This window comes from Phyllobates terribilis, unplaced genomic scaffold (assembly GCF_046119375.1).
Source record: "Phyllobates terribilis strain yellow unplaced genomic scaffold, ASM4611937v1 Scaffold_1__5_contigs__length_1240528914, whole genome shotgun sequence".
Taxonomy (NCBI): Eukaryota; Metazoa; Chordata; class Amphibia; order Anura; family Dendrobatidae; genus Phyllobates; species Phyllobates terribilis.
In genome coordinates this window covers 226,438,566-226,457,379 of record NW_027362761.1, presented here as the reverse complement: position 1 = coordinate 226,457,379, position 18,814 = coordinate 226,438,566, and the positions used below count along the sequence as shown (strand labels likewise).

The 18,814-nt window shown below is 45.7% G+C and overlaps 1 protein-coding gene across 1 annotated transcript; it reads right to left on the bottom strand.

The window, feature by feature from the left end:
• Positions 1-16,688: 16,688 nt before the first annotated feature.
• On the bottom strand, positions 16,689-18,423 carry GADD45G (growth arrest and DNA damage inducible gamma). The gene is made up of 4 exons (XM_073653207.1): positions 18,226-18,423; positions 17,926-18,027; positions 17,585-17,798; positions 16,689-17,472 (listed from the first exon to the last, which is right to left on the bottom strand). Exons 1-4 carry the CDS (start codon positions 18,276-18,278, stop codon positions 17,362-17,364), a joined length of 480 nt encoding a protein of 159 aa, XP_073509308.1. The 5' UTR covers positions 18,279-18,423; the 3' UTR covers positions 16,689-17,361.
• Between the last annotated feature and the right edge of the window lie 391 nt (positions 18,424-18,814).

Here is an 18,814-nt window from a genome sequence, read left to right as displayed (position 1 = left end):
GTCAACTGCTTGCAACCTGGCTATTTACAGCCTTTCATGGCTGAGATGGTAATATCTCCATCCAGTTATAACCAGAAGTGGAATTACGGAATCAGCCAAGAGCAGCTATACTATGCTGGATCCAGGGATCCCATAGAAATTAAAGGGGTTTTCCCACAAACAAAAGTTCATTTTAAAAATTGTCTGTGTCTGACCGTGTACAGAACATACCACATCTCCTGGGCATGGGAGGAAGCAAAAGAGTATACAGACATTACAGCAGGGGAGGAAGCAAAAGAGTATACAGACATTACAGCAGGGGAGAAAGCAAAAGAGTATACAGACATTACAGCAGGGGAGGAAGCAAAAGAGTATACAGACATTACAGAAGGGAAGGAAGCGAAAGAGTATACAGACATTACAGCAGGGGAGGAAGCAAAAGAGTATACAGACATTACAGCAGGGGATCGCAGTGAAATATTTTACCTCACAAAATGAATCCTCTGTGATCCCCTGCTGTAATGTCTGTATACTCTTTTGCTTCCTCCCCTGCTGTAATGTCTGTATACTCTTTCGCTTCTTTCCCTTCTGTAATGTCTGTATACTCTTTTGCTTCCTCCCCTGCTGTAATGTCTGTATACTCTTTTGCTTCCTCTCCTGCTGTAATGTCTGTATACTCTTTTGCTTCCTCCCCTGCTGTAATATCTGTATACTCTTTTGCTTCCTCCCCTGCCCAGGAGATGTGGTATGTTCCGTACACGGTCAGACACAGATAATTTTTAAAATGAACTTTTGTTCGAGGGAAAACCCCTTTAAGCGCTGTGCTACATTGTTTCTTCAACTTCCATTCATTCTCCAGTGCTCAGAGCTGGATGGTTTAATTCCCATCTTGAAAGACTAAGATGGGAATAACCCTTTATGTTCAATTTTTCACCTTATTGTTTAATGAGCTGCAAATAGCCAGGTTTAAATGGGACCATGACAGGAAAAAAAACCTCATCTATTAGATCTCTGCCACTCCACCTTACAGTGTACGGTCTTCTGACTTCTTCTATTGGAGAGCATCAGATGAACATTGCAGACAATCAGTGCTCATCAATATAGAACTGGTGTGAATCATCTAACCACCTGTATCCAACCACCAGAGATTGCTGGATCAGTTCAGTATTCCTGGAAAACTACTTCAGGTGAAGTGTATAAGTACAGATATTAAATACATATCAAATTGGAAGGAAATAGAGTAAAGGCAAACAAGCACCTCGACGCGCGTTTCACCAACACTGGGTTTCGCCGGGAGGGGTCACCCCTATTGTTCTTCCTTTTTCTTTTATACGGTGCATTACTTATATTTCTATTATTCTCCCCATTGGCAAAAAAATTGGTTTCATATATTGTCATTTTCGGGGTTTAATTTTATTTATTGGTGGAGACTTTTAAAGGTGGGGACAGGGTAAAATTACATTGTCTACTATTGATGCAGGGGCCTTCTCCTTTAGATTTCTCACTTAAACTAGGCCAATACTCCTTTTCTCTGAGAATATTTGGAGACATAAGACGAATGTATGCTTATTTATTATGTATAAAATGATAATGCATGTAAATAAATAATAATAAAACTATAACTATAGTTTTTAATTGACTGGATTTTGATTTTCTAGAAAAATATCAGAAAATAAAACACAAGTATATCCATGAAAGTGAGGAAGTAATAAACATTATAAGGCAATAATGAAAATGGCAACAAGCTGTCTGACTTGTTATGGCATGTTCGTGAATTGATATTAATGTTTAACTTCATCCCTTAACTAACTGACGTCTAAATTAGGAATGTTGAAGAACTGTATATAGAATATAACGTAATATTACACCTTCCTGGAGTCTAAAGGGATAACCAACTGTGATGAGAAACACTGCCACATCGGATGTTTATTTTTAGTGACATGTAAGAGAAAGTCACAACTGGCCATCAGGCAAGCCATTAAACATCTCAGGCATGAATGGAACTTGGAGAAGAGACCAAGGCGTGCATAGCATGAATTGTGCAATCCTCATGTTCTCTTCCAGGATCCCAAGACCTAGAACACTCTTCACATTCTCTTCCCAAATAGGAAATACCTAGATATATGATCTCAAAAATATGTTCACATTAAATCCCCTGTGCAGCTAGTTTTATACCATAGTAATGTAGAAAACAACTGGTAAGCTGGGTAAGAGAAGTGAAGAAAAAATGAATTTATGTTACTCAGCGAAGAAATTTTAGTGTCTTGATTTTACTACTTTTTATAGAAAAGTTAATAATTCGATTTTGTTCCAGCACAGGCCTAAATCCATAGCCCTAATATATTGCTAGTAAAGGTCTATTATTTTATTTTTACTCAACAATGGTCGTTTTAAGATTTTCCACATAATATGTCATTTGGTGTCTTTACTCTGGACGAATTATTATTTCCTGATGGCTATTCATATGAATAGCTGACAATATGGATGGCCCAGAACTGCCAGAGCATTACACACTGTGAGCAGATTTTTGCTCTTATTACAAGGGTGGATCCCAAACAGTGGTCTCCTTTCGTTAGCTCCAGATGACAGCCCCTTTAATTCTTGATTTTTTTAAACTTTGTATGCCTAATCCTTCATGCAATTTCAAATATTATTAAAACATTTTTTTATCATTCAGTACTTCCTCCTGCGTGGGCTACGTGGGATTGTTACCAACAATCAGGCATTGGTTTGGGGATCAGACAGTGGAAGACTACACCACAACAGGAGTGATACATCTAGGGCCATAGCTGACTAAATCTATTTTATTTTTGTTTGAAAGATCCTAACTGTGCGGGAAAAGTCTTCTAACCATATTTCTCATAGGTAAACCTAAAAGATCATACATGTTGAATTTTCCATCAAGCTGTCTGTTGTTGTTTCCTATGCCAAACTGACTGAAAAGAAGATGGCGGTATTTGGGATAAAATCTTCCATCTTAAAGGTCTATTCTCAAGTTTGGAATCTATCCCATATCCACAGGATTGAGGATAACCTGCCAATCGCTGGGAGTCTGACCGCTGGGACCCCCAAAGCTGGCACACCCACCAATCCCAAGAACCAGGACTCTGAAGAGGAGCCCCGTGAGAATGGAGCAGTGGTCAATCATGTGCACTGCTGCTCCATTCGTTCTTACTAGTAGAATGCAATGCTCGACTATCTCTGGTGGTCCCGTTAAGCATGAATGCACATGACCACCGCTCAATTCTCTTCAGAGCCTCAGATCTTGGGATCAGTGGAGTCCCAGCAGTCATAAAGTTATTCACTATCCAATAGATGGAGGAAAACGTCCAAACTTCATACAAGCCCTTTAACAACTTTCAGCCAACAGCAATTGTTTAATTGCTATTACTGAATACAAAAAAAATGGAACTCCTACCACCTTATCAATACTACATTCCCATGTGACTAGCTAGTAATACCCCTCCAAAAGACCACCTATTTGGAGTCAGCCACCTAATCCAGACTAGATAGTCATAGATTTTAGGTTCCATCATATATTATCCTATTGGCCACCTTATTTGGGAAGACCACTCATTTTGAAGACCAATTTTCAATGCAATTTTGGGTACTCTTCGTCTTTTTGGAGATTTAATTCTATAAGGTTTTCATCTACAGCTAATAACCTACACAGACACAGATCATATCAAATTCCATATACTTTAATACTTAAAATGCAATGAGAATGCCACATGGCAATGGATAATGAAATACACCTTGTACTATGTTTAGGGAAGGATTCCAGCATGCCAATTATTCCCTTCATAAAGAATTTTCCTGGCCTAACAAGTTTCTGTATAGAAATGTTTACACCCTGTACATTATGTACACTCTGTAATGCAATGATTACAAAGGAGAAAGCTAAATTAGCTAGGTATCACTCCTAATATGTGGTAATGTGACTTCCTAGGTGTTTCTCTCTCCCGAGACCTGATACTATTTATATGACAGGTGCATGCATGCCCCGAATGATATTAAACGGCGAGCTGTCTGATAACCTGCCTTTCTTGTACATACTGTACAGACCAAACAGTAGATCAGGTATGTATGGTATAGTGAAATCATATGAGCCTGAATCATTATATGCTTGAAGGTAAATTCCCCACATACCATTTCAATATTATAAAAAACATTTAATATACCTCTCAGATAGGGATGATTGTATACTTATACTTGTATACTTGCTCTTTATTGCTAGATTATCTAAAATCGTAACTGAATATAAAATTCATGAAAAACATTATATTTCAAACAGCGAATATTTATGGTGATTAATTAACTGCAAATTACACAACTAGGTCATTCAGCTTGGTCATTAATGGATTACTGAAAGGATTACCGTACATTAATAACCTATACTTAGGATAGCTCTAGAATGCTACCAGCTACAGCAATGACCAGGCTCGGACTGGCCCATGGGGGGACAGGTGAATACCCTGGTGGGCCCCTGTGCAAAAGTGAGCACCCTACCCTCCAACTTTGCCTTTGCAAAGTACAGCACAGTTAATGCAACATGTACAGACAAGGACACTATCACAACATTCATTTAACAAACTACTCAGTTAATTATTATATCTAACATATATATATTTGTGAATATTGCATGTACTGTAGTTGTCACGGGGATACTGCAACAGAGAGGGGTCAGAAGATCGTGGCACCTGGCTACATGTGCACCTGCACTGAATAGATCTACTTTGCTTTCCAGTTAGCTGTGCAGATTTCCCTTGTTCAGGTGCTGCAAGGGTTAAACAGTCCTGTTGTCTCCTAGAGCTCACTGTCCTGAGTTATCACAGCTGTTCTGAGCTTGCCACTCCCCTCTGGTATAAATGCTCACCTCTTAGCTTGAGTAGTTGCCAGTGATAGCTTTCTATAACCTGGTTTGGAGCTGGAGGTGTGAGCTTGGTGAAGAGAGATCATCGAGGAGTCATCTCTGGAGATTTTTGTTTGGAAAGTTGTTTGAGTAGCTTTTCCTTACCTTATCTCCTATTTGGGCTGCCTCACCTAATCCTTCCCCTTTCTATAGTCTGGTAGCGCGTTGAGTGATTGCTGTTTTTTCATCCCTGTCCGTTTCCCTTTATGTCTATATGTTAGAGAAGGACTAGCCTTCCTGCTGCCCTACGCACTAGTCAGGCTCGTTCTCATGGTAAGACAAGCATAGGAACGTGATCGCTTCATGGGGTAAAAGAGCCCGTCTAGGGACGCTAGGGACCTTAGGGTTGCACAGGGCAAGTGTCTGGGGTGTCCCCCCTTTAATCTTTCCCTAGTGTCTGAGCTCCCCTTCCCTTCAGTCTCCACGTCTGCTGTCTTGCTTTGAACAGAAGAGTGACAGTAGTTGATTAGTGGGGCCCCAGAATCAATCGCACCCCAGTTCGATGTTCAATGGCTGTATGTAAAAAGTGTACGGAGTGGAACACCATAGCTCCTTTCAATGTTTGGTGGTCGCTGTGCCTACTGCAGATCAACACCTATTATAGGGTGAAGGCAACTGTAGGTGATGAGATACAGGTGGGGGGGGGTTTGCACTGCAGGGTCCTGGAGTCCTATTTGAAAAAAAATAATTCTACATATAAAATACCATGTATGCGCTATATTGCTTCTATTACATTATCCCATCTCCCCACTTATTGCACGTTATAGTATTCTTACTGCCCTTGCCATTTCCTTTATGCTGCTTCCCAGTATTCTCTAAAGGTCTAATCATCTTCAAGCAGCCTACTGCAAGATAAGAATAGTTCCAGCTATCTCTGACATAGAGAATGCCTTTTCTCAGAAAAGAAGAGAGCCAAGAAGTGTCTGTTCTGAAAATTGCACAGAGTGTTTTTTACAGTGCACATTAGGATAACTCGGCACAATAAGCCAAGAATAGCGCGTACCTAATGTGCAGATCCCGATTCCCATTGCTTAGAAACCTCCGGGTCCTTTAAGAAAGAAAATCTAAAAACTCATTAAAGCAGGCATCAGATAAAATACCATTAAAGAGAAATATAATGCACAACTTCTTATAGCCATTTAACAGCACAATGCACTTATACGATTAAAGTCTCAACTCTTGGCTAGTACAGATCGAGTTAGAAAAGCTAGGCTCTGCATATGTTCAAGCCTTGTAAAACTCTTCAGAATGCAGGAAAGCTCCTTAAGAATATGTTTAATGGAAGGCTGTAACATGTGCCATGCAACGGCATACATCACCGATAGGACTATTAGAAAAAAACATAGACCGCACAATATATATTTTTTTACTTGATGCCACTGTATAAAATAGCATAGATGGCTACACTATTAACAAAGCTAAAAAGACATAAGACACTGAAAACCGTAAATCTGATCAAGTTTCCTATAGGTGTCCATATAGCGTCACACAATTTCTGGTTCTAATTACCAGAAATCACTGTATTCCTCTCTATAACTCTCTGTGCTCACACTTCCCATATTAAGCCTCCCATCATGACACTGGCCAATGTGATATGCAGCAGACATAATCACGAGAGGACAGGTCACTGCCTCCCACCAGATCAGCACATTCATCTCCGGCCGTGACTATTCCTATGACTGTCCCAGCTCCAGCCAAACCAAAGCCCGTGCAGATAATGACTGATGCCACTTACTCAGCCTCATGACTGCATCCTAATGAGGGATTAGTCATTTTACATTTAATTTGGAAATTGTCCTTCAGCTCCCCTTATTATATGCAAATAACCATTTTAGAAACTTTGAAATGTAAATGTGAAGAACAGTTGTTATAAATCAGCAGTCATGACTTCCAACACATCACCCGCTATTATTAAAGCAGATGTATGCGGTCTGTGGCTCTCCAGCAATCAGGTAGTAGCCATTTGCAAGCATAACATTAAGGCTATGTTCACACATGTTGTTTTTTTTTTCCATCACAAATCTGCAGCAAAACTGATCTCTGGCAGGTTTTGCTGCGTTTTTTGTTGTTTTTTTCAGTGGGTTTTTTCACTGTCCTTCTGTCTCTATTTATGCATGTGTGTAAAGTTCTGTGAAAGAAAGAACCCCACTCTATTTTGCCATCAAAGACAATGGAAAAACACTGATGCAAATTTTGCTGCGTTTTTGCTGCGTTTTTTCAGCATTTTTTTCATCACCCATTACCTCCCTGAAAGAAAGGACATGCTCTATTTTCCAAAGACCCAACCAAGGCACAAAATACACAACAAAAAAAACATGATGTGTTAATATAGAATTCTGGTTTCTCATAGACTTTACTGGTACTACAACAAAAAACGCTGAAAAACACAAGATGTGTGAACATAACCTAAGAAGGACTGAAATGATAGCATTGGAAAGATGGCCATATACATTAGATGAAGGTAAAAATGTCCATACATAGGGAGCTAATTGATCGACATAGCAAAATAAGCTATAGCCGTTTGATATTTATCTGCAGACCATCGCGTGATCTAGTTTATTTTACCAGCGCCTACTTCTAATCTTATGTGTGTCACCACCACGGACATCAACTTGACAATGAATCTCAAAAATTAGCAATGGTCTACAGAGAAATATCTAATGTCTGAGATCCACATTTGTGCTGCAGGAGCAGATGGGTTTTAATCCTTCCACTTTAAGGTAGTGTGGCGCCCCTGAGGGTTCAGTCGCCACAGGGGTACTGCACCTCAGATTGAGGTGTAGTATCTCCTCTTCCAGGTAAGGATGGAGCATCTCACAGGACCCCACTTCACCACTCAACACTACACCACTCCTGTCCTGTAGGGGGCCTAAATGCACCAGGGTGCTGCCCCGGCCTGGGATATAGGAGATGGGGGGAACCAAAGATAGGGGGAACCATGTAGTGGGTGAGGGTGGAGGACACACTTTTAGGAAGCACTTAATAATTTCATATATAATCTACGGCCATCTTTAGTTCAAGGTCTTTTGATTGTGGTCTTCTGTCAGGGTCCAGCAAGAGTCTGCAGCTGGCTGAAGATACACGGTCCTCGTACTCTGGCCTTGAGACGAGGAGCGGGTTAGAGTTAACCACTGTCTCTACTCAGTCAAGGTCCTGTCCTAAGAAGGCCTTGGAGGGGAGCAGAGGAGATAGGCTCCACAGGCAAAAGGATCCCAGGGGGATACGGACGGAGCGGAGTCGCCACCTGTATTCTTTACTCTGGCTTAGCCAGAGGGATTCCTGCTGCAAAAGGGGTGACCGGCCCCCGATATCTGACTGTGTACTTCACGTCACTGTTGGAAAGGCCCGGCGGCTTAGTGGATCCCAGGGAGGAACACAAGCGGGGGGAGAAGGAGAGGAACACACTGACGGGGTTTTGGCAGGTGCTCCTGATCTACCTGGGAAGTGCTGAACCCCCTTCCCGGTGGCCGCAGTACGCCGTGTGTAGCAGAGAGAAGCTTTGCGGCTGAAAGTTCATCTAAAAGTGAGTAAAGACCCGGATGACTTCATTCACCGCCTCCGCTTGTTTATTCATGCGCGGCACTGCACACACCATACCTCCTAACAGTTCTTTAACTGCTGCCCTGAGGCCTACTCCGCCTGTGGGGAGTAGCACCAACTGAGCTGCCCAAAACACCGGCCTCAGAGGACTGCTGCAGCGCTGGTGGCCTTCACCAGAAACCACAGGTGGTGTAGTCGAGCAAACCACTCATCCTAAAAGAAGCCCATTATTTTCATGTGACAGCGCTGGGCACAGAACGGGTCTAGGCCACGACTGCATCCCTGCGACCTCTACACCGACCCGGCTCCGAGTATCCCCATTGCTCAGGGAGGGCGAGGCGTCACAAACTTGGCGTAGTCGGCAGGATTGCGTGCCCGCAGCAACAGAAGAAGTTAATCCCCATTGCCGATGGGCACTGTGCGCCTTTTCACAAAAAGACTGTCGTTTCACACTCAATGTGGCGCCCGCCCAAGAAGAACGGACGCCATTATGTGCAAAAACAACAGCAACCTAAGACCTCCTATCATGGGCCTGACTCCCCAATGGCGCCAAAAGTGCAGACCACCCCTTCCAGCAGAGACAGTCCGCATAGTAGTGTCCGTCAAGACGGATGGGACGTCCCAAGGAGTGCCCGTCAGCCAGCCGCCCTGGAGCCGCCCCAAAAGAAGGAGGAGAAACAGACCGCACCCAGCAGCAAAGATGGAAGCAGCAAAGGAGATGTCCTCCGTCGCTGGCCCACCAGTTGCTACCTCCCTCACAATGGAGGGAATCCACCTGACCGCTGAGGAGGCCGAGTTCCTCCGTGGTGAAACGCAGGAACTGACCCGGAGGGTCGAAGAGGCCCAACGACTGGCCGCCGCAGAATGGAGGAAGGAGGTGTTGCAAAAGATCCAGGCCCGCCGCCAGGGCCCGTCGCGCCTGATCAAAGAGGCCCCAGCCCAGGCGGAGGAAGCCCAGGAGGCCCCGTGCAGCCCAGGAACGGGTAAGCCTGAAGCCCCTATCCTGGGCGCAAGATGCACCGAGGCCCTCCTTGATCTCATGCCGGCACCCCTGTCCCCGGGCGCCATCGTATGGGAGCAGCTCCTGGCTCTGGAGGCCGAGACCCGAGCCACTGCCACTGTAGGAGACCTGCTGTGCTTCCCGACTCCCGATCCAGGGAACCCTGCGCTTACCTGGGTGAACACCTGCCCCAACCCGGACTGGGCCGCACCAATAGAGAGCACGCAGCAAACCCCGTTACAGCCGCTGCTCGCGCCACCGGTCGCTTGCCCGGTGGCAGAAGAGTTTGCCTGGGATAACCGGGGGGGCGACCTGATGGGCTTCCCCTGGGAAACCAAGACCGAAGCGCGGAGGCGGGATGAGACCTGTCGCAAAGAACTCCTCCAGTTCGAGAAAGAGCGGCGGGAGAAGCGGGTCCGCTGTGAGTGTCTGGAGGTGCGCGCCAAGGCTGCCAAGTCACAGGCCCGTCAGGCGGAGGCCACCCATCCAAGCCCCCGGGAAGAAGGCGTTATTGTGAGCTTCAACCAGGTGGCAGGATGGGGCTTTATCCGCAGCCCACAGTTTAACCGGGACGTGTTCGTCAACCGGCGGGACGTCGAGCCGCGGCTGGAGCAGGGCCACCCTGGCCGGAACCTCTACCCGGGCGATTTGGTGTCCTACACCCGCCACCAAGGGGAGCGTGGGTGGTATGCCCTGGATGTCCACAGGGTGTTCAAGGAGGATGCCCCCACTCACCTACCTAAAGAGGACCGGTCAGGCTCCGTCGGGAAAGATGAGCCATTTCCCCGGTGGGGATACCACTTGTGAGCAGCCCCGGGAGATGCATCTCCCTGTTGTGTGAACTTTTTGTGTGAACAGTTATTTGTTTTCAAGTTTTGCTACACCCGGATTCCGTTGGAAGAGACATTTGTCCCTGCGGACGCTAAGCAGTAGACAGACTGACTTTGTATATAGTTTGCACCTATTTAGGTGCTCCCTATTGGTTTTATGCAAAACCACTTCTACCTCAGACCTCAGAAGCAAAACCTGTCTGGTGTGGCTCTACCGGAGGTCCAACTCGGGATCTTCATGCCCTGCAGCCACCCCAGGGCCTACGTTGAGGGTTTTGGGCAGGTCCCTCATGTTGCTGAACTGACACTTTTCTACAATGTTTTCTACTGATCTGTCTACATGCATAATGTCTCTTTGATGTTCTCTATATTTATACTATATATATATATATATATATATATATATATATATATATATATATATATCATGCAACGTTAAAAGAATCTGAACCTCCCATAAAGGGAAGAATGTTTTATTGTTTACAAAAACTTTCAAAATTTGAATGTCTGTACCAATTCTTTACTCTATTGCAGCCCCCGGACGTGCTGTGTTTCACCGGGGGGAATGTGGCGCCCCTGAGGGTTCAGTCGCCACAGGGGTACTGCACCTCAGATTGAGGTGCGGTACCTCCTCTTCCAGGTAAGGATGGAGCATCTCACAGGACCCCACTTCACCACTCAATACTACACCACTCCTGTCCTGTAGGGGCCTAAATGCACCAGGGTGCTGCCCCGGCCCGGGATATAGGAGATGGGGGGAACCAAAGATAGGGGGAACCATGTAGTGGGTGAGGGTGGAGGACACACTTTTAGGAAGCACTTAATAATTTCATATATAATCTATGGCCATCTTTAGTTCAAGGTCTTTTGATTGTGGTCTTCTGTCAGGGTCCAGCAAGAGTCTGCAGCTGGCTGAAGATACACGGTCCTCTTACTCTGGCCTTGAGACGAGGAGCGGGTTAGAGTTAACCACTGTCTCTACCCAGTCAAGGTCCTGTCCTAAGAAGGCCTTGGAGGGGAGCAGAGGAGATAGGCTCCACAGGCAAAAGGATCCCAGGGGGATACGGACGGAGCGGAGTCGCCACCTGTATTCTTTACTCTGGCTTAGCCAGAGGGATTCCTGCTGCAAAAGGGGTGACCGGCCCCTGATATCTGACTGTGTACTTCACGTCACTGTTGGAAAGGCCCGGCGGCTTAGTGGATCCCAGGGAGGAACACAAGCGGGAGGAGAAGGAGAGGAACACACTGACGGGGTTTTGGCAGGTGCTCCTGATCTACCTGAGAAGTGCTGAACCCCCTTCCCGGTGGCCGCAGTACGCCGTGTGTAGCAGAGAGAAGCTTTGCGGCTGAAAGTTCATCTGAAAGTGAGTAAAGACCCGGATGACTTCATTCACCGCCTCCGCTTGTTTATTCCTGCGCGGCACTGCACCCACCATACCTCCTAACAGTTCTTTAACTGCTGCCCTGAGGCCTACTCCGTCTGTGGGGAGTAGCACCAACCGAGCTGCCCAAAACACCGGCCTCAGAGGACTGCTGCAGCGCTGGTGGCCTTCACCAGAAACCACAGGTGGCGTAGTCGAGCAAACCACTCATCCTAAAAGAAGCCCATTATTTTCATGTGACAGCCCTGGGCACGGAACGAGTCTAGGCCACGACTGCATCCCCGCGACCCCTACACCGACCCGGCTCCGAGTATCCCCATTGCTCAGGTAGGGCGAGGCGTCACAGTAGCAATACACCTCAAAATAGAGAACTGTCATTCAGATGCTTATTTAGTTGATTCCCTCCCCCCCCCGCGTCTGCTGTGCGGGTATCTGTTTTCAACTGGAAAATCTAACAAGTCCAAGCCTTCTTTCCACAGATATAGATGGTGATAAAGTATAGACAACTATCTACAAAAAAGTTCATTCAGTTTATAGATAATCTGCCCCACCCCCCAACCACAGCCACACCCATGCATGAGAAGTTGACATGCTGTGGATTTCAAATCTGCACAGCAAGTCAGTTTACGCTGAGTAAAAAAAAAGCACAGTGAGCATGAAATTTCTATAAATCCGATCCAGTTTGCTGAAACTTGAAGACGCTGCGTCTTAAAGCATCGAAAATGCACTGTGTCAAAAGCTCACCAAAATCTCATCATGGGCATACAGCCTAAAGCCCCCGTCTCACATAGCGAGATCGCTTCTGTGTCACGGTTTTGGTGACGCAACAGCGACCTCACCAGCGATGTCGCTATATGTGACACTTTGCAGCGATCAGGCCCCTGCTGTGAGGTCGCTGATCGCTGCAAAGTGTCCTGGACCATTTTTTGGTCGTTGCCCTCCCGCTGGTCAGCACACATCGCTGTGTGTGACCAGCGGGAGCAGCGATCAGGCTGGTAACCATGATAAACATCGGGTTACTAGGGGCACACGCGCACCTAGTAACCCGTTGTTTATCATGGTTACGAGCCTGCTAAAGTGAGCGGTAACCTCCCGCTCACCGTAGCAGAGTGGTAACCATGATAAACAACGGGTTACTAGGTGCGCGTGTGCCCCTAGCAACCCGATGTTTATCATGGTTACCAGCCTGCTCCTGCTTCAGCAGGCTGGTAACCGGAGCAGGACATTGTGGAAAGATTCTTTCCACGATGTCGCTGCTCCCCTGATCGTTGGTGAGCCTGCCTGTTTGACAGCTCACCAGCGACCACATAGCGACGCAGCAACAATCCCTGACAGGTCGTATCGTTGTCGGGATCGTTGCAGCGTTGCTAAGTGTGACGGGGCCTTTAGGCACCTTTCAGATGTCAGTGTTTTGAGTACGTGTGGTGTCCGTTTTCACACATACTGGAGACACTGACACCTGTAGACCCATTCAGATGAATGGGTCTGTACACATGTCAGTGTGTTTCCAGGGACCGTGTGTCCATGGGCAAAACACGGCACACTTATGACATCCATATGTTATCAGTGTGACACGTACTGGTGTTTGGGAATCAGCGGTACAGTTAGCACTGTACCCAAGTGCCGGGTGTTGACCGCTGCCCTCATCATTGTCCCCTGCTTGTGCTATGATCAGCGCTAGCAAGGGACAATGTTGAGAGCAGTATTCTGCTCCTGCTGTGTCCTGGTGTAAAAATAAGAATAAAATAAAAAAATCTTTATACTCACCTGTCCGAAGATGAAATAAGTGTCCCACGCTGTAATCCACCTGACCTCTCACGCTGAGGAGCCGGGGAGAATGACTTGCTACAACGAGCGGGCCCCTGCTCTGTGATGAGCTCAGTGATTGACAGGACATCGCTCATGAGCTCAGCGGAGGACAGGTGCCCGCTCGCTGCAGTGAGTCATTCTCCCCAGCTCCTCAGCGTAAGCGGTCAGGTGGATTACAGCGTGGGACACTTATTTCATCTTTCGACAGGTGAGTATAAGGATTATTTTATTTTATTCTTATTTTTACACCAGGACACAGTGGGAGCAGAATACTACTCTCAACATTGTCCCTTGCTAGCTCTGATCGCAGCGCAAGCAGGGGACAATGATGAGGGCAGCGTTCGGCTTATTTCAAAGCGCTGGTACGTGTGATCCTGATGCGGCATAAGGGCGGCACACGGTTGCCACACGAATCATACACGGACACATGAACACGGATATCTCCGTGAAAATACACTGACATGTGTGCAGACCCATTCATTTGAATAGGTCTACGTGTGTCAGTGTCTCCACACTTACTGAAAACACGGATGTGTGAAAGACCCCTAAGGGTATGTGCATGCAATGTATTTTTGCATCGATTTTAAAGCAGAAGATACTAAAGGCAACTCCAGCTGTGTTTTTCCTGTAATGTCTTCTTTGCCATTTTTGCAGCAACTTTGCCACCGGCGTTTTTATTTTAACTTCTATTATGTAAGATAGTGGCGGCTTATCAGCGGAAGCTGCCTGAAGTATGCACAGGTCACGTCTTTTAGCTGCTTCACGGTTTACGAAGCCTGAAAAAGAAGGAACATATGCACAGCAACATTTTATAGTATTGTACGTGTTTATTCTTTTTGGTGCATTTTAGGTGGGTTTAGTGGGAATCCACCTGAAAAAGACATGGTGTGCACATACCCTAAGGCCATGGCCCCACTATCAGTATTTGGTCAGTATTGTTTCTCAGGAGTGGGAGCCAAAACCAGGAGTGGGTGATAAATGCAGAATTGCTGCACTTGTTTCTATTATACCTTTTCTTTGATTGTTCCTCATTGGCTCCCACTCCTGAGAAAAAATACTGACCGAATACTGATAGTGGGGCCGTGGCCTCAAATTAATAAAAAGAGGAGCTGAGTGTTGGCTGCTTTGTAAATGGGTAGCCATAGCTCCACTGTCCAAACTTCACAACTGCTCCTTATAATTACAGTGCAAAAGATGACGTGTGTAATTATTAGAATTGATGTTAAACGGCCCTATTCAAAAGTTTGTAGTAAAACCTATTAACACCTCTCAATCAACCCTTCTGGGAAATGGATTGTGGTTAACTGCTTGGTGACAATTCATACACCATATTGTAAGAACCTAGATGTATATCCTGATGGACTGATCTGTGTTAGCTTTTAATTAGAGCACTTCCTTTAAATGTGATTCCCTAATTAGGCCCTGTTCACACTTCATTTCTACAGTGCATTAAGGTGAACCACCAATGGGGCCATAGACAGCAATGCCATGAACAGATAAACTGCGTTTTTTTCTGAATATAGACTGCTATGTTTCTGTGCCCATCTGAACAAACGGACATGTTCAGAAATTGTACTTTGTTCTGGTCATTGCAGACTGTGTGATTGAATCCCATTTTTAGGGGGATTCAAATGTAGTCACCCGAACGCACTGCAGAAAACTCTGTGGGAACAGGGCCTTACTGTTTCATCTACGAAGCCACTTTGAACTGTAAAACACGGGGGTTTGTAAATTCTATGCGGCAAGGAGAGTAAATCAGTTCATTGTTACTCCAGATTTGCATGTCAGGACCCCGAGGCTCTGAAGAAACCAGTCTGCCTCTTCTAGGAAAATTGGTGCCTGGCAGTGGAAATAGGCTCCTCTTCTTCATACTGGGGGCTTATTCAAATAGGCCTCATTTGTATAACCACTATATGAAAATGCCATGCGGGCTATTTGCATTCCTCTGATCCCTTTACCTAAGGGTCAATGTAACTGAACTTCCAGTGCTACGGTGCAGGCTCTGTTACATTTCCAGACATGGTGCCATAGTAGCACGGTTAATCTTGTGTACCCCAAAGACATTTGGTCTATCCAGCTGCAAAAGTTTCATGATGTTCCCATGGAGTGAAATATAGTAATGCAGAAAAATGGAACTTGGATGGTCAGAAGAGCATTATGTGCGTCTTTGGAATGAATACTCTCCGTGAAACACAGTGTGCTTCTTTAATCAGTGAACAGTATGGCAGTGATTTACTACCTAGAATACAGTTTCTCCTTGCTTCCATAGCAGAACAATTTGACCTTTCTCTAGGAACTTGTGTACACAATCTCCACGTCTCGTTGGCCGTCATATTCTTCCAGCTAGAATACCGGGGACTGTTCCAGGACAGTGCGCCTTGTTCATGCGCTCTACAACTTTTGTTAGTGCGGTTGTCACGGCTCTTCTAGCATTCTTGGCAGTTACACCAAGGATTTCTGCAGGGACACAATGCTTGCACAAAGCACACAAGGTGCAAAGGGGTTGGTTCCTGGAAACTCAGAGCCATGGACAATTCACTGGCACCATAGGGCATACCGATTAGTAGCATGCACTTGCCAGTGTGGGTCACGGTGCACGATAACCTGAGTTTACACCTTATAAGCCACAGATTGTGTTTTATCAGCAGAGCAGCATAGTAGTTTATTTACCCATTAACCCTTTGAAGAATGTACAACAATTTGGAAACTTCAATGTATTGGACAATAGACATTTTATTATATAAATATGGAAAGGTTTACGGTGTAGTGAGCATACACCATATAGGGAGGGAGGGAGTTTTTGCTCCTTATAAAAGCAGAAAAAACCCTCCATAGTGACACATGGCCAGCTACACGCTATAGAGCAAAATACAAACTGGTGTCTGAAGACCTCCTACTAGAATAATATGCTCATCTAAAATGCAGAGTCCCCCTTCTGCAAGCCGTTGCGATAAGCAGCTGTTGCAGGAGGGCAAGAGGTCAAATTATCAGATTGAATAGGAAGAATTAGGGGCTTCAGCTACAGCTTATCTGGAGAGGCAAGCCCCTTCTGTGCTAGAAGAAAGGGAGGCAGAAAATGCAGACAAAAGCCTGCATGCCGACATTGCCAAATAGATAATTTTTTTTTTTTTTTTTTTTTTTTTTATACATGCATTCCCCCCACCATACTGATTTTCTGTGTTGGACTTTATTTCTGATACCCAAGTAGTATGATGACAGAAGACTGACAAGTAAAGTAAGTTTAAAATTGTTTATTTAAGCACAATAACAAGGTTTTGAAAAAGTCAGCGATAATGCAGACAGACACAGTAGTAAATGGTTACATGATAGAGTGCCAAAGAAAAGTAGCACTGATAAATACAGTCTACATATATAAAGTTCATAGCAGTTTCAGGACACTGTCCCTCACATGCAGAGACAGGAACAAGTGTATCAGACAGAAATAAAAGTCCAGTTTGTGCTTTTATTTATATCAGTCCAAGAGTTCATAGTATGCTCAAAATAGAATTCCATAAGATCTCAGCGTATCAAGTTGTTTCCCATCTGCCATAGTCTCTTTATTTTGCACCATCATCTAATCCGGAAAAAAGAATTTCCACTTTGCAAAAGTCCTTCCAGGCTTGCAAACATGCAATATACTCCAACTCCACGGTATGACTGCCCCTTCCATCAGTGCTATTAGGAGGCTTTGCACTGGTCTGAACCATCCCTTCTGTAGATCAGTCCATGTCAATCTTCCTCCTTACTCTTTTGCTCCACAAGAGCCAACATCTTGCCAGTCTTGGCGACATATTCCGACCTCAACCAGCGTAATCCACAGACTTGGGAATGCAGCTGGCCCAACCAGGTGCACAACACCGTGATAAGAATGCAAAAAGGTTTTCACCATGTAATGCACTGGTAGTTTCTTCACTCGGGCAGGGTAATAGAGGGCACCCAGTCATTCACATTGCGGCTTTCTTCACAGAATAGACCAAGTTTCTCCAATGCTGGGTCTTTCCAGGCATCCTCACTGGGGTTCTGAGAAATGAGAAAGAACAGTACATGAGTAAACGGCTTACAAGAAAAGGATTGAGACACAGCTAAGGCAGCATGCCAAGTCATTGCAGATAAGCAGGAACAGGACCCTTACCGTAATAAGGATGCAGTGCAGATCTTTGGGTTCTCCAGACTCATCAGCGCTGCCCAGGATCTCCGCCAGCTTATCAGTATCATTCAGACGGACAATATTGATGTCATTTTCACAGCAGAAGGCTTGGATCAGCGTGAAGTGGATCTGCAGGGCAATGTCCCCTTCATCGATCTCATCAGCAGCCAGAATGCAGAAAGTCACATTATCTGGATCTCTGTAAAAGGAGAAAGGAGAGAGGAACTTTAGATGTGCCATCGTGGGTCTGTGCGTGGGCAATGTGTTACGTGTGTGTGTGAGTAATGGGTGTGCGTGGGTACAACGCCAGGGAGGACGATACTTACACATTCATGACTTTGGCAGACTCGTAGACTCCGACGGTCAGACACTCCTGTCTCTGGGCGGAGATGAGCAGCTCATGCAGGGCTTTACCAGCACTGTGCATCCTGGAACAGAAATATACAGGCAATTAGCTCCATGCCAACAAGTGCAGGGTGCAATGCCCCATACCCAGCCCAGAATTACACATCAGCAGGCACCTATGTATCCCCCAACTACTAGATACATATAGTACCCACTCCATACATAGAAATATATAGTACACCCTCCATATATGCCCCTTGTGCACACAGCACGATAATTACCTTTCTGCGCTCTCTACAACAGCTTCCTGTCCGTGCACCTCTTCAAGAGTCATAGCGGTTAAGTAATTCACAAAAGCTGAAGCCAAATAGCCAGAAAAAATCCACAAGGGTTCCTTGGAAGTCAGGGGTTAATCCAAAGCTCGTTAGTAAAACAGTAGAATCCCAAGCAGTGTGAGGAACGCAGGCGGCGGCGCCGGTATTTATCTGCTGGCAGACGGGGGCGTGGCTTCTCACACTGCTTTGCTCTGATTGGCTGGACGGATGTGGCATTGTAATGCTAATAGGGGCTGCCGAACACCCTGGCTTGTGCCAGAAGGCCACACGTGGGGGAGGGGGCAGCGCGCTGGAGTGTGTGGAGTCTGTGAGGGGCTCGCAGTGACTCAAAGTCTAATGGCCTTTGTCATACTGTTACCAGGCAGACTGCAAAGTAAGAGCGGGGACATGAAAGAGCCCATCATATCTGTGCAGCACTAATCTACCTTCATGAGGGGGTGAGGGCATGTGCATATCTGTGTGCCCAGATACAGGGCACTAATGCTGCTGTGAGGGGCAGGCAATGGGCTGCAGCCAGTCATGGGCAACTCTGTGG

Bases quoted from the DNA above. Each gene is read 5' to 3' on its own strand.
- GADD45G (XM_073653207.1), bottom strand. From the start codon at position 18,278: ATGACTCTTGAAGAGGTGCACGGACAGGAAGCTGTTGTAGAGAGCGCA. The intron at 18,028-18,225 runs GTAATTATCGTG...TTTCTGTTCCAG, and splicing joins GTTGTAGAGAGCGCAGAAAG to GATGCACAGTGCTGGTAAAG. The intron at 17,799-17,925 runs GTAAGTATCGTC...CTCCTTTTACAG, and splicing joins TCTGCCAAAGTCATGAATGT to AGATCCAGATAATGTGACTT.